General features: G+C 39.8%; 1 protein-coding gene across 1 annotated transcript; it reads left to right on the forward strand.

Moving 5' to 3' along the window:
- The first annotated feature begins 9,860 nt into the window (after positions 1-9,860).
- On the forward strand, positions 9,861-25,361 carry mocos (molybdenum cofactor sulfurase). Its single transcript, XM_062058679.1, is given in 16 exon segments — positions 9,861-10,298; positions 11,027-11,116; positions 12,512-12,578; positions 12,690-13,334; positions 13,408-13,484; positions 13,557-13,708; positions 13,711-13,764; positions 14,811-14,927; positions 14,998-15,366; positions 17,891-18,053; positions 20,803-20,893; positions 21,222-21,346; positions 23,376-23,472; positions 23,598-23,727; positions 23,804-23,908; positions 24,044-25,361. Coding segments are annotated over 16 exon segments (2,592 nt in total). The 5' UTR covers positions 9,861-10,132; the 3' UTR covers positions 24,188-25,361.
- Positions 25,362-26,001: the final 640 nt, after the last annotated feature.

The raw sequence follows: 26,001 nt of genomic DNA on the forward strand, positions 1-26,001 counted from the left end.
TTTAAGGATGGGTTTGACATTTCTAGAACATTTTCTATTTATGTTAAATTATTTTTAGACTTGGCAGCACAGTGCACAGTGGTTAGCGTTTGTGCCTCACAGCGAGAAGGTCCTGGGTTTGATTCCCGGGGTCTGGGTCTTGCTGTGTGGAGTTTGCATGTTCTCCCCGTGACTGCGTGGGTTCTCTCCGGTCACTCTGGCTTCCACCCACTTCCAAAGACATGCATTTGATTGCAGGCTGATTGACAACACTAAATTGGCCCTTGTGTGTGAATGTGAGCGTGAATGGCTGTTTGTCTATCTGTGTTGGCCCTGCCATTAGGTGGCGACTTGTGTACCTTGCTTTCCGCCCGAATGCAGCAGGGATAGGCTCCAGCAAAAAACAAAGACACGTTGACTAAGACGATAGATAACCCAATAAACTGACATGTTAGTTAACATTTAGAAAACGAGACGAAAATGTTGACAGAAACGAAATCCAATCATGTTTACTTTCATCTTGTCGATGGGTGAGACAAGTTCGGATTATAAGCAATCACAGCTCTTTAATGGCGTACATTAAAAAGGGGGTGAGGGTTAGTTATGTAGGACTGTGAATCAGATGCTTTTCCTTGCTTGATGAGGAAGTCACCGCCAAAAACAAAACCAAAATGTGTGAATTTAACACAGGGGTATAGAGACAGGTGTCACAGCAATTATTGCAGTAGGAGGGACAACGAGACAATGGTTCCACATTGACAAAACATCGAACAACCGTCAGGTATTTACATGTAACTTACACATTTTGTGTAATTATAACAATAATAAAACATTATAAAATACATTATTTACAAGACATATTTGACCCTGTTACACACACATACAGTATTTATATATATATATATATATATATATATATATATATATATATATATATATATATATATATATATATATATATATATATATATATATATATATACATATATATATATATATATATATATATGCATATATATATATATATATATATATATATATATATATATATATATATATATATATATATATATATATATATATATATATATATATATATACCCTGGACAAGTCGCCAACTCATCACAGGGCCAACACAGATAGACAGACAACATTCACACTCACATTCACACACTAGGCCCAATTTAGTGTTGCCAATCAACCTATCCCCAGGTGCATGTCTTTGGAGGTGGGAGGCAACCCACACAGTCACAGGGAGAACAATATATATATATATATATATATATATATATATATATATATATATATATATATATATATATATATATATATATATATATATATATATATATATATATATATATATATATATATATATATATATATACTAGGTGTGGCGAAATTATTCTCTGCATTTGACCCATCACCCTTGATCACCCCTTGGGAGGTGAGGGGAGCAGTGAGCAGTAGCGGTGGCGGCGCCCGGGAATAATTTTTGGTGATGTAACCCCCAATTCCAACCCTTGATGCTGAGTGCCAAGCAGGGAGGTAATGGGTCCCATTTTTATAGTCTTTGGTATGACTCTGCCGGGGTTTGAACTCACAACCTACCGATCTCAGGGCGGACACTCTAACCACTAGGCCACTGAGTAGGTAACCCCCATCATAATGAAGTGCTTCGAGAGGCTGGTAAAGGAATACGTTGTCTCCAGACTTCCCCCCACATTCGACCCATACCAGGGTGTACCCCGCCTTCCGCCCGAATGCAGCTGAGATAGGCTCCAGCACCTACCGCGACCCCGAAAGGGACAAGCGGTAGAAAATGGATGGATGGATATATATATACACTACCGTTCAAAAGTTTGGGGTCACCCAAACAATTTTGTGGAATAGCCTTCATTTCTAAGAACAAGAATAGACTGTCGTGTTTCAGATGAAAGTTCTCTTTTTCTGGCCATTTTGAGCGTTTAATTGACCCCACAAATGTGATGCTCCAGAAACTCAATCTGCTCAAAGGAAGGTCAGTTTTGTAGCTTCTGTAACGAGCTAAACTGTTTTCAGATGTGTGAACATGATTGCACAAGGGTTTTCTAATCATCAATTAGCCTTCTGAGCCAATGAGCAAACACATTGTACCATTAGAACACTGGAGTGATAGTTGCTGGAAATGGGCCTCTATACACCTATGTAGATATTGCACCAAAAACCAGACATTTGCAGCTAGAATAGTCATTTACCACATTAGCAATGTATAGACGCAGGGGTCACCAACGCGGTGCCCGCGGGCACCAGGTCGCCCGTAAGGACCAGATGAGTCGCCCGCGGGCCTGTTCTAAAAAAAAAAATAATAATAATTTAACATAGAAAAAACACAAGATACACTTTCAATCAGTGCATCAGCCCAAACAACCTCCCCCATGCACACTCATCCACACCCACTCACACAAAAGGGGTTATTTCTTTCTGCTACCAATATTCTGGTTCCCACAACATAGACAACACATCTGCAAGGGACACAGTCCCTGAAGCACACATAATTGTATAGGCTGCTGGTCCACTAACATTTTCATTAATTACTATTTTTTATGTAATTATTTTTATATTGTTTTACTTTCTTTTTTATCCAAGAAAATGTTTTTTATTTATTTATCTTATTTTATTTTATTTTTTAAAAAGGGCCTTATCTTCAACAGACCAGGTTGTCAATGAAATTAGATTTGTTTAAAGGGTTTTTAAAACCAGGTCCAGTCCAGATAATGTCCAAGTCGGACTCAGCAACACACACCTTCATTCATGTACACAGAAAAAAATTAGGGAACAAAACAGATTGCATATAATTTATAAACAAAATTACATTTTCAAAATAAGCATGTATGTACAGTCCAGATTATGTCCAGGTCACTCAAATTAGGGAACACAACAACAGATATCATATCATCTATAAACATAATCATACTTTCAAAATAAGCCTTTGAGGACTTCTCATCTTTTTTTTAAATGTTTTTTGGCATCATTATCGTTTTCAACCATGTAACTTTCTAAATTTAGAAAATACTGAATAAATGTTTTAAAGAGAGTAATACTAAGTGAATATCTGTTTTTGGCCTTAAAATAAACATTTTACGGAGTACTATAATTAAATTCAATCAATCAATCAATGTTTATTTATATAGCCCTAAATCACAAGTGTCTCAAAGGGCTGTACAAGCCACAACGACATCCTCGGTACAGAGCCCACATACGGGCAAGGAAAACTCACCCCAGTGGGACGTCAATGTGAATGACTATGAGAAACCTTGGAGAGGACCGCATATGTGGGTAATCCCCCCCCTCTAGGGGAGACCGAAAGCAATGGATGTCGAGTGGGTCTGACATAATATTGTGAAAGTCCAACACATCAGCGAAAGTCCAGTCCATAGTGGGGCCAGCAGGAACCATCCCGAGTGGAGACGGGTCAGCAGCGTAGAGATGTCCCCATCTGATAGACAGGCTAGCGGTCCACCCCGGGTTGGGAGCAGAGTAGAAAAGAAAAGAAAAGAAAAGAAACGGCAGATCAACTGGTCTAAAAAGGGAGTCTATTTAAAGGCTAGAGTATACAAATGAGTTTTAAGATGAGACTTAAATGCTTCTACTGAGGTAGCATCTCTAACTTTTACCGGGAGGCATTCCATAGTATTGGAGCCCGAATAGAAAACGCTCTATAGCCCGCAGACTTTTTTTGGGCTCTGGGAATCACTAATAAGCCGGAGTTCTTTGAACGCAGATTTCTTGCCGGGACATATGGTACAATACAATTGGCAAGATAGGCAGGAGCTTGACCGTGTAGTATTTTATACGTAAGTAGTAAAACCTTAAAGTCGCATCTTAGGTGCACAGGAAGCCAGTGCAGGTGAGCCAGTATAGGCGTAATATGATCAAACTTTCTTGTTTTTGTCAAAAGTCTAGCAGCCGCATTTTGTACCATCTGTAATCTTTTAATGCTAGACATAGGGAGGCCCGAAAATAAAACGTTACAGTAATCGAGACGAGATGTAACGAACGCATGGATAATGATCTCAGCATAGCTTGTGGACAAAATGGGACGAATTTTAGCGATATTACGGAGATGAAAGAAGGCCGTTTTAGTAACACTCCTAATGTGCGACTCAAACGAGAGAGTTGGGTCGAAGATAATACCCAGATTCTTTACCGAGTCGCCTTGTTTAATTGTTTGGTTGTCAAATGTTAAGGTGGTATTATTAAATAGATGTCGGTGTTGAGCAGGACCGATAATCAGCATTTCCGTTTTCTTAGCGTTGAGTTGCAAAAAGTTAGCAGACATCCATTGTTTAATTTCATTAAGACACGCCTCCAGCTGACTACAATCCGGCGTGTTGGTCAGCTTTAGGGGCATGTAGAGTTGGGTGTCATCAGCATAACAGTGAAAGCTAACACCGTACTTGCGTATAATGTCACCTAGCGGCAGCATGTAAATACTAAAGAGTGCAGGGCCAAGAACCGAACCCTGGGGAACTCCGCACGTTACCTTAACATAGTCCGAGGTCACATTGTTATGGGAGACACACTGCATCCTGTCAGTAAGATAAGAGTTAAACCAAGACAAGGCTAAGTCTGTCATCCCAATACGCGTTTTGATACGCTCTAATAAAATATTATGATCAACAGTATCGAAAGCGGCGCTAAGATCAAGAAGCAGCAACATAGATGACGCATCAGAATCCATCGTTAGCAATAGATCATTACTCATTTTTGCGAGGGCTGTCTCCGTAGAGTGATTTGCCCTGAAACCGGACTGAAAAGGTTCACAGAGATTGTTAGACGCTAAGTGTTCATTTAGCTGCTGTGCTACAATTTTTTCGAGGATTTTCGAGATAAACGGAAGGTGAGACACCGGCCGGTAGTTTACCAGGAGATCAGGATCGAGGTTAGGTCTTTTGAGTAGAGGATGAATAACCGCTTTTTTGAATGCTAGGGGAACAGTGCCAGAGGAAAGTGATAAGTTTATAATATTTAACACTGATGGACCTAGTAATACAAAAAGCTCCTTGATAAGTTTCCCAGGAATTGGGTCAAGTAAACATGTTGTTTGTTTTGTCCCATTTACACATTTTGACAATTCCTCCAATGTTATTTCATCAAAGAGAGAGAAACTATTTTGGAGAGCGGTATCCGTCGTATATACAGTCGTATCTGTGTTAATAGAACCCAGTTGTAGCTGATATGCATTGTCTTTAATCTCTTTTCTAATGACTTCAATTTTCTTATTAAAGAAATTCATAAAGTCATCTGCTGAGTGGGTGGAGCTACTGGGAGGAGTCCCTTGTTGGGATAGCGATGCTACTGTACTAAACATAAATTTAGGATCATTTTTGTTGAGGTGGATGAGATTTGAGTAATATTTAGCTTTAGCTGAGGTAAGCATGCGTTTATAAGTTATTAAACTATCACACCATGCTTGATGGAAAACCTCAAGTTTAGTCGCACGCCATTTGCATTCCAGCTTTCTACATGATAATTTCTGGGCTTTAGTTTCTTCTGCAAACCATGGGGTATGCCTTTTAGGGGCCCTTTTTAGCTTTAGCGGTGCTACAATATCAATGGTGTCGCGCAGGGCGTCATTAAAGTTGTTAGTGAGGTTATCAATAGAGCCCACATAATTTGGGAATGGTGCCATTACCGAAGGCAGTAGGTCAGTAAGAGTCGTCGTTGTGGCAGCATTAATGTTGCGGCTGCTATAGTAGTTATTATTATTATTATTAGTTTGTTGACAATGAGTCAGAACTTCGAATTTTATAAGGTAATGATCGGACATTACTTTAGTGTACGGGAGTATCGTAACTTTAGAGATGGTGACACCCCTGACAAGCACTAGATCTATCGTATTACCGTTGCGATGCGTGGGTTCATTTATTATTTGTGTAAGACCACAGCTATCAATTATAGTCTGGAGCGCCACGCATGGAGGGTCCGATGGGGTATTCATATGTATATTAAAGTCCCCCATTATGATTATATTGTCGGCGTGCGTCACTAGATCAGCAACAAACTCTGAGAATTCACTGATGAAGTCCGAATAGGGCCCAGGGGGGCGGTAGATAACAGACAGGTGGAGAGGCAGCGGTGTGACAAACCTCAAAGTGAGCACCTCAAACGAGTTATATTTATTATTTAGGTTAGGTGTAAGATTATAGTTTTCATTGTATATTAGTGCGACACCCCCTCCCCTTTTAAGAGGTCGGGCAACATGTGTATTGGTATAGCCAGGAGGAGATGCCTCATTTAGCACAAAAAAATCGTCTGGTTTGAGCCAGGTCTCGGCGAGACCAACGACGTCAAGTTTGTTGTCTCTAATGACTTCATTAACTAATAACGTTTTGGAAGATAATGATCTTATGTTTAAAAAGCCCATATTATAGGTAGTGGGCTGTTTTAAGGATTGTTTGTTGAAATTATCCGAAGTAGCAATATTAATAATGTTGTGTTTATTATGCGTATTGCACTTTAAATAGTTTCGACCATATCTAGGAATTGATACGACGGGGATATTCAGATTGTTTGCTTGATGTTGCGATAAACTGAACGCATCATAGTTAGCTACCTCAGTACAATGTATGTCTGCCTCTGACATGGTCACAAAAGAAAAAACATTATGTGAGTTGTGTTTTATTCTAAGAGAATTGCTATGTGTGCAGGGATTATCCAGCCTGACGCCGGCTAGTTCTAGTTTAAATGGCTTCTTACCCGGAGACTCCACGCTTCTTTGGTTAGCTTTTCTCTTTGTTGTTAGCCCCGCTCGGCATCCCCGCTTCTGCTTCCGCTCGCACCGCTTATGTCGTCTCCATTGGCGGTCACCGCTAGCACTTGACTCCACTGCTACAAAGGCCGCTCGATGTAGCCCACGAAGTATTCCCATGCTAGCGAGGAGGTCCACCGTACATGCATCTTTCAGTCTATAACGACCCGATCCATCCACATCCAGAATTGTCTGTCGGTCGTATGTGATCACAGAGTGTTCACGCTTTGAGCCAGCCATGAAATTGACAGAAATGACGGGTGTTTTTTGCCAAATCGCTCCACACTCCCAAGAGCGTTAGCATAGCCGCAGCAAACCCATGCGCCGCCATCTTGCCATTGGTATAGAGTGTATTGCCATTGGTATAGAGTGTATTTCATTGACTAAATCATGATTGTCAATGAACTCTCCTAAAATAACAGAAACCACATTAAGCTGCATAAACAAACCAATCCTTAAACACATTTTTTCAACTTCCACCCAAAACAAAGACACAATATGACAATACCAAAACAAATGCAGGGTGGATTCAGACTCCTGACAACAAAATCGGCAATCATCTGACTCTGTCATATTCCATCATTTTAACATTTTCCCTGTGGGCAAGAAGTTATAAATAATTTTAATTTGAAAATAACGATTTTGCACATCGATAGTAGTTTTATAGATTAGTTTGAATATGGCATCCCATGGCAACGGGCAGTCAAAAAAGTCCTCCCATTTTCCATATGTGTTGTATGGGGCAGCCTTCAAAGATTTCTTTATTAAATAAAAATTATATATTTTTCTATTTATTTTAGTTCCTTTTTGCCAACTAGAATTTCTTATTAGAGGTTTACAAACTAATAATTTAGTAGTTCCATAATTTATTATTTGTTTCCATCTTTTCCCAATTACTCCAGTTAGTTGATAAAATGAAAAGCTTGAACAAGCATCACCATACATAGTTCTAAATTCATCATACTTCAGCATTTTACCATTCTCATTGATAATATCATTGACAAAAATGATTCCTCTTTCAAACATATTTTTCCAAAAGAAAGGCTTTCCATCTATTACAATATTAGAGTTCATCCATATTATCTGCTGCAAAATATTGTCTTTTTTTTCTGGCACTTAAAATTGAAAACACCACTATGAGTGGATTGTTTCCTTTATGAACCCCGCCATGTTTCCCAGCAGACTCTCTACATAAGAAAAATGGGAGGGGATCACTTGTAAAAAAGAATACAATTTCTTTTGATACAGTACATGTTTTTTGTCCAAAAGGACATTTGTGTACCACTCAATGTTTAAATACATCTTTGGAACAATTGATGCTTTTAAAGACAGACACATAGCTTCAAGGTTGAGAAGTTTCAGGCCCCCATATTCATACTCTTTGTACAAAACCTTTCTTTCAATCTTTTCTGGTTTGCCGTTCCAGACAAAATCGAAGACCCTCTGCTCATAAATCTTAAAAAAGTTTTGTGATGGAGCTGGTAATGACAAAAACAAATAAATAAATTGAGGAATAATTAACGAGTTGGCAATAGACATTTTACCATACAAGGTTAGGGATTTCCCTTTCCATAATTGCATAATTTTGTCCAGCTTTCTTAGTCGATTATCATAATTTACTGAGCCTAGATCTTCCAGATTTTCTGGGACAACAACACCAAGTATGTTAACTGGTCCATCTGTCCACAAAACAGGCACTTTGCATTCCATTCGAAAGGACGTTCCCTTTAGATTTCCGATCCTTAACATTTTACATTTATCATAATTAAGCTCAAGGCCAGATTGCTGTGAAAATATGTCCAAAAGATTAAGAAGGTTCCGCAAACAATGAGGAAAAATCTTATCTTTGTGAATCAGCCTTGTCTGACATGAACTTCATCAAGAACAAACACAGAACACGCCTCACTGATGCACATCTGCAAGACTCACTCAGAGTTGCCGTGTCAAGTTACACACCAGAGTACAACACACTAGTTAACAGCATGCAATGCCAGGCTTCCCACTAACTGACAAAGAAACAGATAACAGATTTGGTGTCCAGTTCAAAGTGTGACATGATTTAAAAATTTGAGAGTTTACTTTTGTATTTTACATGAGTTATTATTTGTACAAACATGGTGCAAAGTAATTCATGATTTGTTAAAAAAATGTTAGTGGCTAGCTAGTTAAAATGGGATATTGTGATTTCACAAGACTGTCTTAGAAGTGATCATTTGAAAATGTTCAATTTGAAAAATGTGCACTTAGAGAAAATATAAAAATAAAGTGTTGCATATTGATATTTATCTGTTTCTATATATATTTATTGTGAGAAATCATTAAGATGATCAGTGTTTCCACAAAGATAAATATCATTAAGATAAATATCAATAATAACAGAGTTAAAGGTAAATTGAGCAAATTGGCTATTTCTGGCAAATTATTTAAGTGTGTATCAAACTGGTAGCCCTTCGCATTAATCAGTACCCAAGAAGTAGCTCTTGGTTTCAAAAAGGTTGGTGACCCCTGGTATAGAGTGTATTTCTTTAAAGTTAAGACTAGTTGGGGATAGGTTGATTGGCAACACTAAATTGGGCCTAGTGTGTGAATGTGAGTGTGAATGTTGTCTGTCTATCTGTGTTGGCCCTGTGATGAGTTGGCGACTTGTCCAGGGTGTACCCCGCCTTCCGCCCGAATGTAGCTGAGATAGGCTCCGGCACCCCCCGCGACACCCCGAACGGGGCGGTAGAAAATGGATGGGTGGATATATCCATTTCCTACCGCTTGTCCCTATATATAAGTATATATATAGTTATTTTGCATGCAGTGTCCTTTTTTTAAGCCCAATGTGGGCCCCCAGTCAAAAGGTTTGGACACCCTGGTTTAAAGTGTTTATGAAAAGGGAGCTAAGCACATACAGCAGATTACATGGCCTGTGTAGCAAGACCTGTGTCACATGACTACAAACTTTGACACGGTATACTGTTGACACTGTACTTTACAATTTCAAAATATCACTTTGAATGGTGTAAAAAAAAACTGACTGGAGCGATACCATATGATGATTGACACAATACTAGTACGTTACGACGCCTGGTATCGACACTGTCGATATTTGGATTAACCCTCCCATTTCGATTGCCTGTAGTTTACTTCGCCTTGTTTATCAATGTTTATGCATGTGCTGCCTTTGGCTGTCTTTAGGGCGTAGCCTGCTGTCACTGCCGTGTAAAAACACACTTTAACGTGCTTGAACTCAAAGACACGACTTAGGTGTGCTAAACTGTAACTTTAAATGTTGCGGAAGGAGGAAGAGGAAGTTATGGTCAGCGAACTTTGACTGTGGAAAATGTCAATAATTGTCATTTAGCGGACGGTCAAATGTTTGCTAAAGAACGGCAAGATTTGGAGAACAAATATCTCCAAAAAGGCTCGATGGACTTCACCAAAATTAACTCTTTCGAAACTTTCACCGAGGTGTGGAGTCATTACGGCTATGGAGAAAACTTGGAGGACTTGCTTGAACGGGAGTTCGCTCGACTTAACGGTAACTCTTTTTTTGTGTGCCATTGTGTATTGTTGTTTCATGTTTTGTAGTAAGTGTCGACGTGGCAGGGCTTTACTGTACTGAACCTGTACCAACCCTTTATTTATTAAATCACAATTATTGAAATTGAACGATTTGGTGAATTTGCAAACAGCTAAAAGTATGTATAAAGCAAACTATAACCTGCTCCCCAAGAATGTACAACAATTCTTCTCAACAAAAGAGGAGATATATAACCTTAGAGGAAAATCTAATTTAAAACATTTGTATGCTCGTACAACACTTAAAACCTTTAGCATATCCGTATGCGGAATTAAATTATGGAATGGATTTACCAAAGAAATCAAACAAAGCACCAATATGATTCACTTTTAAGAGACTGTTCAAACTACAAGTGTTTACAAAGTACACAAAACAATAATTATGATGAACATCATGAACCCTTTTTTTTATTTTTTATTTTTTATTGAGACAAATATTTATGTATTTAATATTTGTATGCTTACTATGGTATATTATTTATTTGTTCACTGTTCTTTTACAGAGAACAAGGACATTGAATAAAATTGCTATGGTATGAAAAGGGGTAGGATTAAATAAACTCTGCTTCTTCCTACTCCTTTTCGGACATGCTGTAATGAAACAACTGGAATTGTGTGATGCATTACATTGTATCGTATTTATGTTCGAAATAAACTGAACTGAACTGCACACATGTACACATACAGGTACTGTATATCTGGATCATGCAGCAAGTACTCTCTACCCACAATCTCTGGTCACGGATTACTGCCTGGATATTTCAAGGAACGTCTATGGTAAGTGAACCACAACATTTACAGGTCCTGGAAAACACGGAGCAGTTATGAAAAACATGACAGAATTATAAAAACCTTAATCAGTTAAATTATCTTGGGAAATTATGTATCCATCCCCTTGCTGTGTGAGGAACTACACACAGGTTAAAAACATGAGCATGCAGGTTGTCATTTTATCTACAGGGCAATATTTCTGACAATTTTATAATTTGCTTGGGTATTTTGGCAGTTTTTTTTTATGTTATAGAAATGCGGGTGTCAGGGATGTCAAAGTTAACGTTTAAATGCGTAATAAACCATGGTCTTTAATAATTTGGTACAAAAATGTAGCATTTACTAATTGGAGAAGAAAGGATAGAGAACAGGTATTTAAAGTTAAGTTAAAGTACCACTGATAGTCACACACACGCTAGGTGTGGTGAAATTACCCTCTGCCTTTGACCCATCCCCTTGTTCCAGCCTCTGGGAGGTGAGGCGAGCAGTGAGCAGCAGCGGTGGCCGCTCTCGGGAATCATTTTGGTGATTTAACCCTCAATTCCAACCCTTGATGCTGAGTGCCAAGAAAAACAAAAGAAGTGTAAAAAAATAAAATAAATTAAGACAAAAAATTTGAGATCCATCCATTTTCTTCCGCTTATCTGAGGTTGGGTCGCGGGGGCAGCAGCCTAAACAGAGAAGCCCAGACTTCCCTCTCCATAGCCACTTTCTTCTAGCTCCTCCCGGGGAATCCCGAGGTGTTCCCAGGCCAGCCGGGAGACATAGTCTTCCCAACGTTTCCTGGTTCTTCCCCGTGGCCTCCTGCCGGTGGGACGTGCCCTCCCCCTAGGTTTATTACAGCCTCAGAAGCGCGTAAGAACAAAAGTACTTAAATTCATGGGAGAATACGCAAAAGGCCAGATTTGACTGGCAACGCCCATATTTAAAGGTAGCTCTAAAAAAAAAGCGCACATCTTGGGTGCAAGCGAGCAGTAACCGACTTAAGTCGAGTAGGAGAATGCTGCCCAACCAAAATCTGCACAGTTGTGCACCTTTTTTCACTGAAGCACATAGGAGAATAGGGCCCAAAGTGCATTTATAATCCATTCTTTCTTGAGTCTCTTAGGTCATGCAGAATAAAACCTGGTTAAAAAATAAATTATATTTAATCATGATTAACAACCTACAGCTGTCCTGTGTTTAATTAGATGTTTTAAATGTAATTGTTTAAATGTCCTCATGTAAAGTCAACTGAATTGTGCATTAAACTAAGATGACACAAAGAAGATAGTTTTTAGGGATGTATTGAAAATAAAGAAATATTTTTTGGAATAAGTGCTGGAGAAATCATAAGAGAAAGGTTGGGAATGTTATTGTATTGCATTACAATTTGAAGTATTGTGTCATCATCCTAAATAGGAAACCCTCACAGCCACAACCCCAGCAGCAGGTTAACACATGACACCGTGGAGAGGGTCAGGTACAGGTGAGCGCTAATCATGCCCTCAGAAACATTCCGAATGGGCCCATGTGCCCTCGTTTAAAGCAACATTGCATGAAATGAGTTTTTTTTTTTTAAATGATCATTTTCTTTCAGGATATTGCAGCATTTCAACACCACCCCCGAGGAGTACTCTGTGATTTTTACTTCGGGCTGTACAGCCGCTCTGAAATTAGTGGCAGAGGGCTTCCCCTGGAGGCCGCAGACGGAGGGCGAGGCAGGAAGTCACTTCTGCTACCTTACTGACAACCACACATCTGTTGTTGGCATAAGAGGACTAACATCTGACTGGGGAGTGGTTATCCTCCCAGTCTACCCCCAAGAGGTGCTAAATAGGGCAAAAGATGAGACTCAAGGTGAAAATACGGTTTGTCAGACGCCACATCTCTTCTGCTACCCAGCGCAGAGCAACTTCTCTGGGAGGAAATATCCCCTTAGCCATGTAAAAGGCATCCAGGCCAAGCGTCTTTACCCAGCATGTGACCATCCAGGCCAATGGTTTGTGTTGCTGGATGCTGCCTCGTTTGTCAGCTGTTCCCCGCTAAACCTACAAGACTGCCCTGCCGATTTCATTCCCATTTCCTTCTACAAGATATTTGGCTTCCCTACAGGTCTGGGGGCCCTTCTTGTCCGCAACCATGCAGCAAGCATGCTAAAAAAGACTTATTTTGGGGGAGGCACAGCAGCAGCTTACCTTTCTGGAGAAGATTATTACGTGCAGGCTGCAAACATTCCTGACAGGTAAGAGTCGCTTAAAAACTTGTTGGGCATTTCATTATGACTGTAATTTAATGTGTTTTTTCTTCTGGGCAAGATTTGAAGATGGCACAATCTCCTTTTTGGACATCATTGCTCTCAACCACAGCTTTGAAACTCTTTACAGAATCGCTGGTATATTAACCACTTTTATAAAAAAGAAGTGACAATTCAACAATAGTGCGATGTTCCTTTTCTTTCTTTCAGGGTGCATGCTGAACATACAGCAGCACACATTTGGCTTGGCACGCTACACTTACTTGCTTCTGTCAAGTCTTTGCCATGGCAACAGGCGACCAGTGGCCCAGATGTACACTCATGGCCAGTTTGAGAGTCCAAGCACACAAGGCGCAATCTTAAACTTCAAAACTTCAACCTTATGGACTGTCATGGAAAAATAATTGGATATTCTCAGGTGCATACAAATTTGTTTCTGCCTAATCAAATAAATTACTTATGCACTGATCTACTAAAATATCAATAACATGTACTAAACAGCATGTGGAAACAATACAATATTGGGTGTGTTGTAAGTGATCTGCTAAGACTGTGTACAGTTAATAACAAGTGCAAAAGGGGTTTAGAGGATTGATGATTAGGATTTTGCATGTACTATACCAGCTGTGTCCATGGACACAGTCATTTACCTCCGCATGCACGACATCCTATGCTCCAACCGTCTAACCTGTGCTGTTTTGATATCTTGTGGAATATGCAGCACACAAATATAGTATGGACCACCTTTTCTAGGCAATATAGAAGTGCAATCGAGACAACATAACTTATTTTTTAGGGTGTGCTTTGGAAGGTGCTGGTGTTGTGATCCAGACGCAAAAATATGCACATAAGATATTTCATATAGGATATACATTGATGATAAAAAAACAAGCATACACCAAAACAAATCAGTAAAAAAAATTTTAATCAGCCCATTAAGTCATCTAGCATCTATACTATTATAACATTGTATTGCTGAATAGACGATAATCTAAAGCATTTATTTCTGATATTCCAAATATGTTGATACACAGACAGACAAACTATTCTGTCTGAAATATTTGCGGTCTCGTCCTTTCTCACAGCCATTTTTGTGTAACTGTGCCAGTTTGCACATACTTTCCAGACGTGCTAACTATCAGAACAGCAGAACAGTTTCAGTTTTGATAAATTAAATTTCGAGCGCTAAATGATTATACTTACATCTTCTTTCAGTATTGTGGGCATTCTTATAATTATCATATATTCTGCATATACATGAAACAGACATGCTAAATTGATTGCACTACCTATTTTGCTCATTTAAGAGATACAATCCTCTGTGCACAAGCTTAGTAGAAAAGCTTTGCATGCATAATCAAGTTTGCATGTGTTTAAGTACACAAAACCCTTTAGTCGAACAAGCCCTAAATGTATAGTATATGCATTGACGGTGCTTAAGACTACTATAATATTCTATTACAGGTGGACAGAATGGCAAGTTTGTACAACATCCATGTACGCACTGGTTGCTTCTGCAACACCGGAGCTTGTCAGAGCTTCCTTGGCATTACAAATCAGCAAATGAAGAGAAACTTACAAGTAAGAGATCAAGGAGAAATGCAACAAAATCCATGCTCATTTAATAAAATGTTGTAATTTTCATTCCAAGGCCGGCCACGTCTGCGGAGACACCATTGACTTGGTGGATGGGCAGCCAACCGGATCTGTCCGCGTGTCCTTTGGCTACATGTCAACCTTTGACGACTGTCAAAAGTTCCTGAGCTTTGTTGCTGAGTGCTTTGTGGAGAAACCAGTGACAGTAGACCAAGCCAGACTAGAAAGTCTTAAAGCTGCAAAAGCACCAAAGGAAGAGACTACAGTCAATATCACTGAAGTAACACGGAAAGACCAAGAAAAGGAGCAAATTACAGAATCCTCACGAAGGGGATTTAAACTAGTATGTCCAGGCAGCCATCAAGGAGCTTATACATTGACCAACATCTATGTATATCCCATCAAATCATGTGGCGCTTTTGAGGTTTGAGCATTATGTTGTCATATCCTTTTGGCTATATCGACAGTACAGTTGTACCTCAACTTATTAGCTTAATTGGTTCTGTGACGTAGTTCTTAACTCAAAACACTTGTATCTCAAATACATACTTCCCATTGAAATCAATCTGTTTGGTGCTTGCCCCCCCCCCAAAAAAAAACAGCACACTTTTAACACGTAACATTTCTTTTAAAAAGAAAAACTAATTTTAGATACTAAATATTGTATACAATTAATACAATATAATGTACTACTAACTACATTATCTTCCTGAAGAATTGTAACAATAATGTACAGCATTTACTTTGGAGAGTGGATTTCTATGGTATCTCCTTTTAGCTGTGTCTCTTGTCAAACACCATCAGCAGCTTTTCCATATGTTCATGCATAATTTTCTGCCGTTTTGATATTATTTTAAGGGTAAGGCCGACTTCATGAATACATTAGCGATGGGTGCATGCACGTCTGTGTGAGTACTGGAAGCCTGTCAGTTTCAAGTAAATTGCTGGCGAGCCGGGAGACTGCCTGTGTTTTAGCTCAATAGTAGTACGCTGCTCGGAGCAGTAGGTAAAAACAACGCAGCCGAGTGAGAGAAAAAGTACACAACCACTAGACAAGACGGAGCTGTATGTGATTGACAGTTATGAACACCAATCGTAGCATTCCGTCATCAAAATCAGGGCCCCTGGGCTTCAGGCCATGTAAGCCCATGAATTAAAGCAGCCTTGGGCTTGGGTGATGTTAGACTCGCTGTGCTTCAATATGGTGCAGACTAGCAGCGCTTGGCTGTAATTGTTTCAATGAGTTAGTTAGCCACACGCTCTGTCATGTTTTTTGGTTATTTATAGATTTAAAGGCCTACTGAAATGAAATTTTTATATTTAAACGGGGATAGCAGATCCATTCTATGTGTCATACTTGATCATTTCGCGATATTGCCATATTTTTGCTGAAAGAATTTAGTAGAGAACATCGACGATAAAGTTCGCAACTTTTGGTCGCTTATAAAAAAAGCCTTGCCTGTACCGGAAGTAGCGGGACGTCACAAGTTGAAAGGCTCCTCACATTTCCCCATTGTTTACACCAGCAGTGAGAGCGATTCGGACCGAGAAAGCGACAATTACCCCATTAATTTGAGCCAGGATGAAAGATTCGTGGATGAGGAACGTGAGAGTGAAGGACTATAGTGCAGTGCAGGATGCATCTTTTTTCGCTCTGACCGTAACTTAAGTACAAGCTGGCTCATTGGATTCCACACTCTCTCCTTTTTCTATTGTGGATCACGGATTTGTATTTTAAACCACCTCGGATACTATATCCTCTTGAAAATGAGAGTCGAGAACGCGAAATGGACATTCACAGTGACTTTTATCTCCACGACAATACATCGGCGAAGCACTTTAGCTACGGAGCTAACGTGATAGCATCGTGCTTAAATGCAGATAGAAACAAAAGAAATAAACCCCTGACTGGAAGGATAGACAGAAAATCACCAATACTATTAAACCATGGACCTGTAAATACACGGTTAATGCTTTCCAGCTTGGCGAAGCTTAACATTGCTGTTGCTAACGACACCATTGAAGCTAACTTAGCAACGGGACCTCACAGAGCTATGATAAAAACATTAGCGCTCCACCTACGCCAGCCAGCCCTCATCTGCTCATCAACACCCGTGCTCACCTACGTTCCAGCGATCGACGGAAGGACGAAGGACTTCACCCGATCATCCGTGCGGTCGGCGGCTAGCGTCGGATAGTGCGTCTGCTATCCAAGTCAAAGTCCTTCTGGTTGTGTTGCTACAGCCGGCCACTAAGACACCGATCCCACCTACAACTTTCTTCTTTGCAGTCTTCATTGTTCATTAAACAAATTGCAAAAGATTCACCAACACAGATGTCCAGAATACTGTAGAATTTTGAGATGAAAACAGAGCTTTTTTGTATTGGATTCAATGGTGTCCGAATACTTCCGTTTAACTATTGACGTCACGCGCATACTGTACGTCATCATACATAGACGTTTTCAACCGGAAGTTTAGCGGAACATTTAAAATTGCACTTTATAAGTTAACCCGGCCGTATTGGCATGTGTTGCAATGTTAAGATTTCATCATTGATATATAAAGACTGCGTGGTCGGTAGTAGTGGGATTCAGTAGGCCTTTAATTCAGTGACTATCATCCTCTTCTCCTCATCACTGTCCTTCACACTCACTTTCTTCCTTCCCATAGTTTAAAAATAAAGTTATGTCAGTCTCTAGCTACAAACTAATGCAAGCTAGTAAGACCAAACAATTTGGGAGAATCTTACAGGGTTCACTGTGACATTTGCTACACCAACTAATGATGAGGATGCTTGTTCCTCAAATTTTTGCTCACAACTTAAAGCGTAACGACTACCCGAGAGATAGCCCTTATCTCAAAACAATTTTAAATTGGTGCACTGTTAAGTTGAGGTACCACTATATGTATAACTTTATAAAGTATACATTTTGTCTTGTGCATTAGGTCCACAACTGGCCAGTAGGACCTCAGGGTTTACTGTATGACAGAGGCTGGATGGTGGTAAATGGAAATGGGGTGTGCCTGAGTCAGAAAAGAGAACCACGTCTATGCCTCATTCGCCCACAAGTCAGTCTGTCTTCAAATGAGTTGCTTTTGCAGGCGACAGGTAGGCATAGGCGGCATAGCCTAAAATCCATTTACATTTATGGCCTGATCTGAAAGTGTGTTTACTGAAACACATGCAAAACTGATAGTGCACTCAAAGATGGTCTACAAAGTTTGTGCCCCTAGGATTACGTCTCTTAAATTAACAAAATAGAGAGCGCAATCCATTTAGGGCAGGGGCCGGGAACCCACGGCTCCAGAGCCGCATGCGGCTCTTTGACCACTCTGATGTGGCTCAGCTGCATACTTGCCGACCCTCCCGGTTTTCCCGGGAGACTTCCGGATTTCAGTGCCTCTCCCAGAAATCTCCCGGGGCAAATATTGTCCTATTTTCACCCTAACAATAATAATAAGGGCGTGCCGTGATGGCACAGCATTTAACGCCCTCTACAACCTGTACAAACAGCGTGCCAGCCCAGCCACATGTTGTATGCAGCTTCTGCTTGCACACGCAAGTGACAGCAAGGCATACTTGGTCAACAGCCACAAAGGTTACACTGACGATGGCCGTATAAAACAACTTTAACACTCTTACTAATATGCGCCACACTGTGAACCAAAACCAAACAAGAATGACAAACACATTTCGGGAGAACATCTGCACCGTAACACAACATAAACACAACAGAATAAATACCCAGAATCCCATGCAGCCCTAACTCTTCCGGGCTACATTATACACCCCCGCTACCACCAAACCCCGCCCCCCCAACCCTGCTCCCCCACACATCAACACCACCCTCCCCCGTGCGTCGGTTTAGGTGGGCGGGGTTTGGTGATAGCGGGGGTGTATAATGTTGCCCGGAAGAGTTAGGGCTGCATGGGATTCTGGGTATTTGTTCTGTTGTGTTTATGTTGTGTTACGGTGCAGATGTTCTCCCGAAATGTGTTTGTCATTCTTGTTTGGTGTGGGTTCACAGTGTGGCGCATATTAGTAAGAGTGTTAAAGTTGTTTTATACGGTCACCGTCAGTGTAACCTGTGTGGCTGTTGACCAAGTATGCCTTGCTGTCACTTAAGTGTGCATGCAGAAGCCTCATACAACGTGTGGCTGGGCCGGCACGCTGTTTGTACAGGTTGTAGAGGGTGTTAAATGCTGTGCCATCACGACAGTGACGGCACGCCCTTATTATTGTTGTTTGGGTGAAAATCAGCAGACATTCGAGAGAATAGTTGCCCTGAAATTCGGGAGTCTTCCGGAAAAATCGGGAGGGTTGACAAGAGTGACGCTGTCAAGCGCCATTCATATAAAACTTGCGGGCCGCACTAACATAACAATTTCATATTAAGGTGCGGGCCGCGTGTCTGAGACCCCTGGTTTATACATGGCACAAAGCAAAAAAAAAACTTTGTATGCAGTGTTATTTCATTTTAAATTTCAAAAGAGTTTTGTGGCTCCCATTGTTTTCTTTAATTTGTGAAACTGGTCAAAATGGCTCTTTGAGTGGTAAAGGTTGCCGACACCTGATTTAGGGTGTCTGTCTTCATGTATATGCAGAATATATGCTAATTAATAAAATGGCCACAATACTGGGAGGAGAAAATGCAAATATAATCATTGAACACTTGCGGTGGGATTTATCAAGCCTGAAACAGTTTTGTGACCACTGTTTTGCTTCTATATTTAGCATATGTACATGCAGAATGGCACAGTTATACATAAACGGCCGCAGCATGCTCAGGAGGTGATCCGTGTTGTATGACAGGTGATGGAAAGAGAGAATCCTCCGTGCTTTGTCAGAAAAGAAAATATTAGACATATCTATCCAGCAATTCCATCTTTCAGCTGGTGAATAATTAATGAGCAGAAGCCAAAAAATAATCTATGTATCTGCTACAAAGATGCGTTTTCTTTCGTCTGGATCAGTCCAGCACATCAGTTAGTGCCAGCGTAACTCAGAGCGCACCTTCGCATGCTAAAAAGTTAGTTACATTAAAAATGTCACTATTGATAAAAAAAAAAGGTGGTGCTGATTATAGTTGTGTGCTGCATATTTCACAACATAGGCCACGTGTTGGTGCATAAGTAAATGTGGAGGGAACTGTCTCCATGGTTACAGCTGGTATAATACACGCTAAATGCATAATTTAATAGAACTTTCTGCACCACGTTTGCGCGTTATTAATTGCGCATGCAGTCTTAGTAGCTCATCGACAATGCGCCCATTAATGGCGTGCGCAATTTTTACATTTTGGTGCTGCCTAATTGCCCTGCTCATAAACACATTCTTGAGAACTTTGTCTGCCAGAGAATAAAACGGAGCAGGAGGTATCACTGTTGCCAACTTGGCGAGTTTGTTGCAAATGTTGCAAGTAATCAGAACCATGTAGATACCATTTTTCAAAAAAGCGACTAGTCCCTTTTGGCGCCTCTGACATGAAAATATGTTTTACTCTTTTCAACAAGCAGTCGGTGCTGCTGCGCCCCCCTTCTCACATCTAAAGGCATTCACAGTTGGCTCCATCATTGCGAGATTTAAAAAACAAAACAGAAATAATTTACGGTAAATACATTATGTACGTTTTAAAAATATTTATTTCGTTTTTCATATTTTTGGACAATTATTCAAACTACACCATTCCGTCACTGGTTGTATTACCGCTCTTTGACGAAATTGTTGCCCCATACACAGTTAAAATCTCTATCGTAAGCTAACATTTATCTAGTTTCTATGGCCCATTACTAGCATTAGGTCATTCAATCATCAGTTCTCTAGATTAAGTGATATTTTTTTTGTCATGGTCCTGCAGGAATGGATGACATCATTTCAGTTCCACTGGAAATCAGAACTGGAATGGACGCAAGCTCTCCGGTGTGTCAGAGTAAAGTTTGTGGTGATAGGTGAGCTCTGAATGGCAAACACAACTCATATTTGTTAACATTTTCACTTTTAGTTAGTAGCAATACATCCTTTTCCAACACCTAAGATAGTACTCCTTGAATACAAATTACATTTTTAGGCAGCAACATTTTAAAGGAAACCCTTTTTTAATGGGAAAGGAAACAAAGAATACAAGCTGATTTTAAATGCTTTTGTTGAGTCACAATAATAAAAAGAAACTATTCTGCCAGGGACTGTTAGATTAGATGTTGCACAAAGTAGTAATGATATCAAACTCTGTAGATTTCCCCTGGGTGCTCCTAAACACAATCCTCCACCTTCCCTTAGAGTAGAGACTGTGGACTGTGGTGATGGGGCTGCGTCGTGGCTTTCAGACTTTCTTGGACAGCCATGCCGTCTGATAAGACAAAGTCCCAATTTCACTCGAGGCATGAAAAAGAAGTTTGATACAGGTAATGGTGCTGTAATTTTACTATTTTCCATAGTACTTCACATGACTCCAGAGCAGGGATCTGCAACCTGTGGCTGTGGAGCCGCCTGCGACTCTTTTATCCCTGTGATGTGGCTCCAGCTAGTTTATGCTTCTGTGTACCGGTACTGTAGTCACCACGCTGTCCCTTGAGGCTCCGTCATGTCTTTCAAAGTTCCCCATCTGCCATTTAATTCTAGAGGCAGTGTTTCTGGTAAGAACTTGTGACAGTTAACTTGTCATGATTTAGCTTGTTAGCTTCCGTAGTTGCTAAAAAACAATGGTAACTAGAGAGAGATTGAGTGTCATTAGAACTGGTACTGTGTTACAATACTTGAAGTGCAAAAAAGAAGACATTTTTGCAAATGTGGGCAGTATGCCTCATGATTGAATCGCATCAACACAGGACAAGTACTAAAAGCCAACCAATTACAGCCTTTTCCGCATTGCTGCTATGCAATGTTAGACTTTTTAGGGTATGTCATGCTACACAAAATTATTTGGAAGGGTAAGACAGAGCTTGCCTTAATGTAGCTGCATAAACAAGTTGTAGCTAGAATAGTGCAAAAGTATGTTAGCATGGATATACCTAATAAAGGAAAACACATGGAAGAAAAGGAGATTTATGACAACCAGTACTGGGCATAATGTTGTTGCATATTGGGGCGGTATGGCGTAGTGGGTAGAGCAACCGTGCCAGAAACCTGAGGGTTGCAGGTTCGCTCCCCGCCTCTTACCATCCAAAATTGCTGCCGTTGTGTCCTTGGGCAGGACACTTCACCCTTGACCCCGGTGCCACTCACACCGGTGAATGAATGATGAATGATGGTGGTGGTCGGAGGGGCCGTAGGCGCAAATTGGCAGCCACGCTTCCGTCAGTCTACCCCAGGGCAGCTGTGGCTATGAAAGTAGCTTACCACCACCAGGTGTGAATGAATGAGGGGTTCAAACATGTAAAGCGACTTTGGGTATTTAGAAAAGCGCTATATAAATCCCAGGTATTATTATTATATTAACGACGTTACTAACACACAACTTTAACTACAATGAGGGAAAAATGTACAACCATTCAATGAATTGATACTCATGTAATCCCACAATACCCTGTTTGTTGACAAGGAGAAATACAGCCACTTAAGCACATTCAATCCCTGTATTAACTATATATATACTGTGTATATATATATATATATATATATATATATATATATATATATATATATATATATATATATATATATATATATATATATATATATATGTATATGTATATATATATGTATATATATATATATATATATATATGTGTATATATATATATATATATATATATATATATATATATATATATATATATATATATATATATATATATATATTTAAAGCAATGTGCCTAACACTGGTGACAACACAACAGATCATAAAACAAAAATCCAGCAAAGTTGGATTTTGACTAATTGTCAGGTGGCGGTTACCTAGGGAAACTATAGGGAAAAACTAAAAACAAACCAGTAACAAAATAAGATGCAAAATACGGGGATGTAAAAAAGAACAAGACAGGAACGTAACGTGACAACACATTAAAGGAAACTGTATGTAGCAGTCATTTCAATATAAGGATCAAATGGGTTTGGTGGCTGCAAGTGGGTTTTGATTTGGTGGAAACGGGCCCAAATGGCTCTTTTGACGCAAAAGGTTGCCGACCCCTGCTCCAGAGCATGCAGTAGAAATGTACATTTTTCTGGTTACCTTCTTTCAATGGAAGCTATAAATGTCTTTATATTCTATTCTACTGAGTAAACCACATGTTCCATAAAAGAACATTTTGTTAGATTATTCCCAAATGAATTGGAAGTAGACAGGTTTGAACAATATTGACAAATTGTACGCTGTAATTACTTCATCTCGTGAAATAGGGCTTCCAATTTTCAGACACACCGAGGCTGTAGACAATTTTGCAGCGGAACTCAGCAGCTGTAATTGATGGGTAATATCAAGTATTTCCCTTCCAGCCATCAGCTCATCGTCGCTCTCACTGGTGAATGAAGCACAGTATCTCATGATCAATCGTGCCAGTGTGGAGCTCATTCACAAAGTAATGAGCAGCAGGTTTGAACACTTTTTGACGTTTTATTGAAAATACTCAATGTGCACAAAAAGCCACATTGATATAACAATGGGTAATTTACAGAGCGCAATAAAATAACATGCAATCTTTACCATTCCTTTCTAAGGGAAGACGAGTCTGCGCTCGACACACAAAACATCATCAGTCGGTTCCGAGCCAATTTCGTCATTGCAGGCGCTGAAGCATTTGAGGAGGAAAATTGGTCAAGCTTAATTATTGGCAACATTCAATTCACGGTGAGCTGACACTTTAATATCAAATCTCTTCATGTGTTGTGTTGTTAGATGTGCTTCATGTGTAGTGAATTTAAAGGTCGGAGGTCAATGTGTTCGTTGCCAAATGGTTGGAATAGACCAGAACACTGGGAGCAAAACCAAAGAGCCACTTATTTCTCTTTCAAGCCAACGCACTGGAAAGGTTAGTCATTTGTAAAAAAAAAAAAAAAAAACCTACATCGCATTTTTGTACTTTTTTGATATTTGATTACACATTTTATAAGGTTATAGATGTCATCAAATAAAACATGCTGCTTGTTACTGCCGCCATCTCTAGGTGACATTCGGCGTGTACCTCGTCCATCATTTGCCAGAAGGGTCCACTAAAGCCGGTGTCTTGTGCACTGGATCCCTGTGCTTCATAAACTGCACCGCAAACACCCAAGATGTGCCTGTGACATTGGGAGGATTTCTGACATGATACCTGTCAAGCTTGCAGGGATCTTCTTTTTCATTTGCTAGGTTTTACTTTGTCAATATCCACAATCCTTGAGATGCCGGTTCCTTCCGTTTTTAAAGCAAACCAGCCAAAATAAATGAGTGTACTGTCATTTCCTAACTTTAGAGCGCACCTAAATATAAGCCACACCCACTTAATTTTTGGGGAACATTTTTTTGTACATAACAAAGTTTATTCACAACTTTAATTAATCACAAATGCCTCAAAGGGCTTCACAAACCACCATGATATCCTCGGATTTGATCCCACATCTGGGCAAGAAAAAACTCAACCCAATGTGGGCTCTGTACCGAGGATGTCGTTGTGGCTTGTACAGCCCTTTGAGACACTTGTGATTTAGGGCTATATAAATAAACATTGATTGATTGATTGATTGAATGTGGGAACAATTTCCCTGGTGACCGGTGAAATGGATGCCGATGTAATATTGGCTGCACACATCTGTATGATGCAGGTGTATATATAAAAACATGAAAAGTGTTCATTCACAAAGATCATGTCCCAAAAAACTCCTAAAATTACTGTTGTGCAGCATTCATTAAGCGACAGGGTTCAAAACGTGACAAAAAAAGTTGCGGTTTATATAGTCCGAAAATTATGTTACTTTCTGTGTCAGCATGAGTCTACATAATATATTGTAAAGTATTTTAAGTGAGTTGTTTTTTCACTCAAGTGTTGTGGAATAAAGCAGGTGTAGGATTTTATTCACATGGCAAACACTGTCGATCCTGATGCAATCTTTGGTGCTCATTTTTCTTCATTTATTCTTCCTCTTATTCCCGAGGAGATTAACACACTTTTTATTCCAACCACACCTTTCAGACGGCTGTCTGCAATCCAAGGTAGCGTTTTCCTAATCATGAAGAAAACTACCAGACTTCTCTATGTCCTACTCATACATGTATTGCCAAAACATGTGTGAATGGGGATTAAAAGAAGTGCAGCACAGTATCAGGCCTGGTAAAAAAAAACATTTATGAAAATATTTGTCTTACAATACTACAAATACAGTATGCAATTTTGTCCCAAGGATATATTTTCTTTTCAAACCAGGCTCGTCCTCTGTGTACGGTATTGCTGTTCAATGTGTGCAATGTCACATTGCATAGAATAAACAGCAATTCTCAAACTGTGGTACATGCAGAGGTGTGGACTCGAGTCACATGACTTGGACTCGAGTCAGACTCGAGTCATGCATTTGATGACTTTAGACTCGACTTGACAAAATGTAAAGAGACTTGCAACTCGACTTAGACTTTAACATCAATGACTTGTGACTTCACTTGGACTTGAGCCTTTTGACTTGACATGACTTGCTACTTTCCCCAAAACCTAAAGCTTAAAAAGTTATTTGGGAGCGCTCCGTAGCTTTCATTTTGTACGTGTCTGTCTATCAGCGTGTGTGCTGCGTGTCAGCGTGTGTGCTCTCAGTACAACAGCCAATCAAATTAGATCTACATTATTTTCATCACACAGCATTCATCCAATCAAATTGCAGGACAACCAATGAACAAGAGTTGTCAAACAACGCGCCAGTGAGAGAGATTTATACCAAAGTTGGTTTCGTTCGGGTATAAAAACTACGACTTGGTCAACAAAAAAGGAATTGCCGTATGCAAATCACGCAGTTCGAATATTACAGACGGAGACGCAACAACTTCCAACTTCGTTCGACATTTGAAGTTGCACAAAGAAGGGTAAGTTTTGAATGTCAGATAACGTTTATTGGCTAAGTAACGTGACTTTTATTTGCTGTGTAGTTAAATCAGTGAGGC

This window comes from Entelurus aequoreus, linkage group LG09 (assembly GCF_033978785.1).
Source record: "Entelurus aequoreus isolate RoL-2023_Sb linkage group LG09, RoL_Eaeq_v1.1, whole genome shotgun sequence".
In the NCBI taxonomy this organism is placed as follows: Eukaryota; Metazoa; Chordata; class Actinopteri; order Syngnathiformes; family Syngnathidae; genus Entelurus; species Entelurus aequoreus.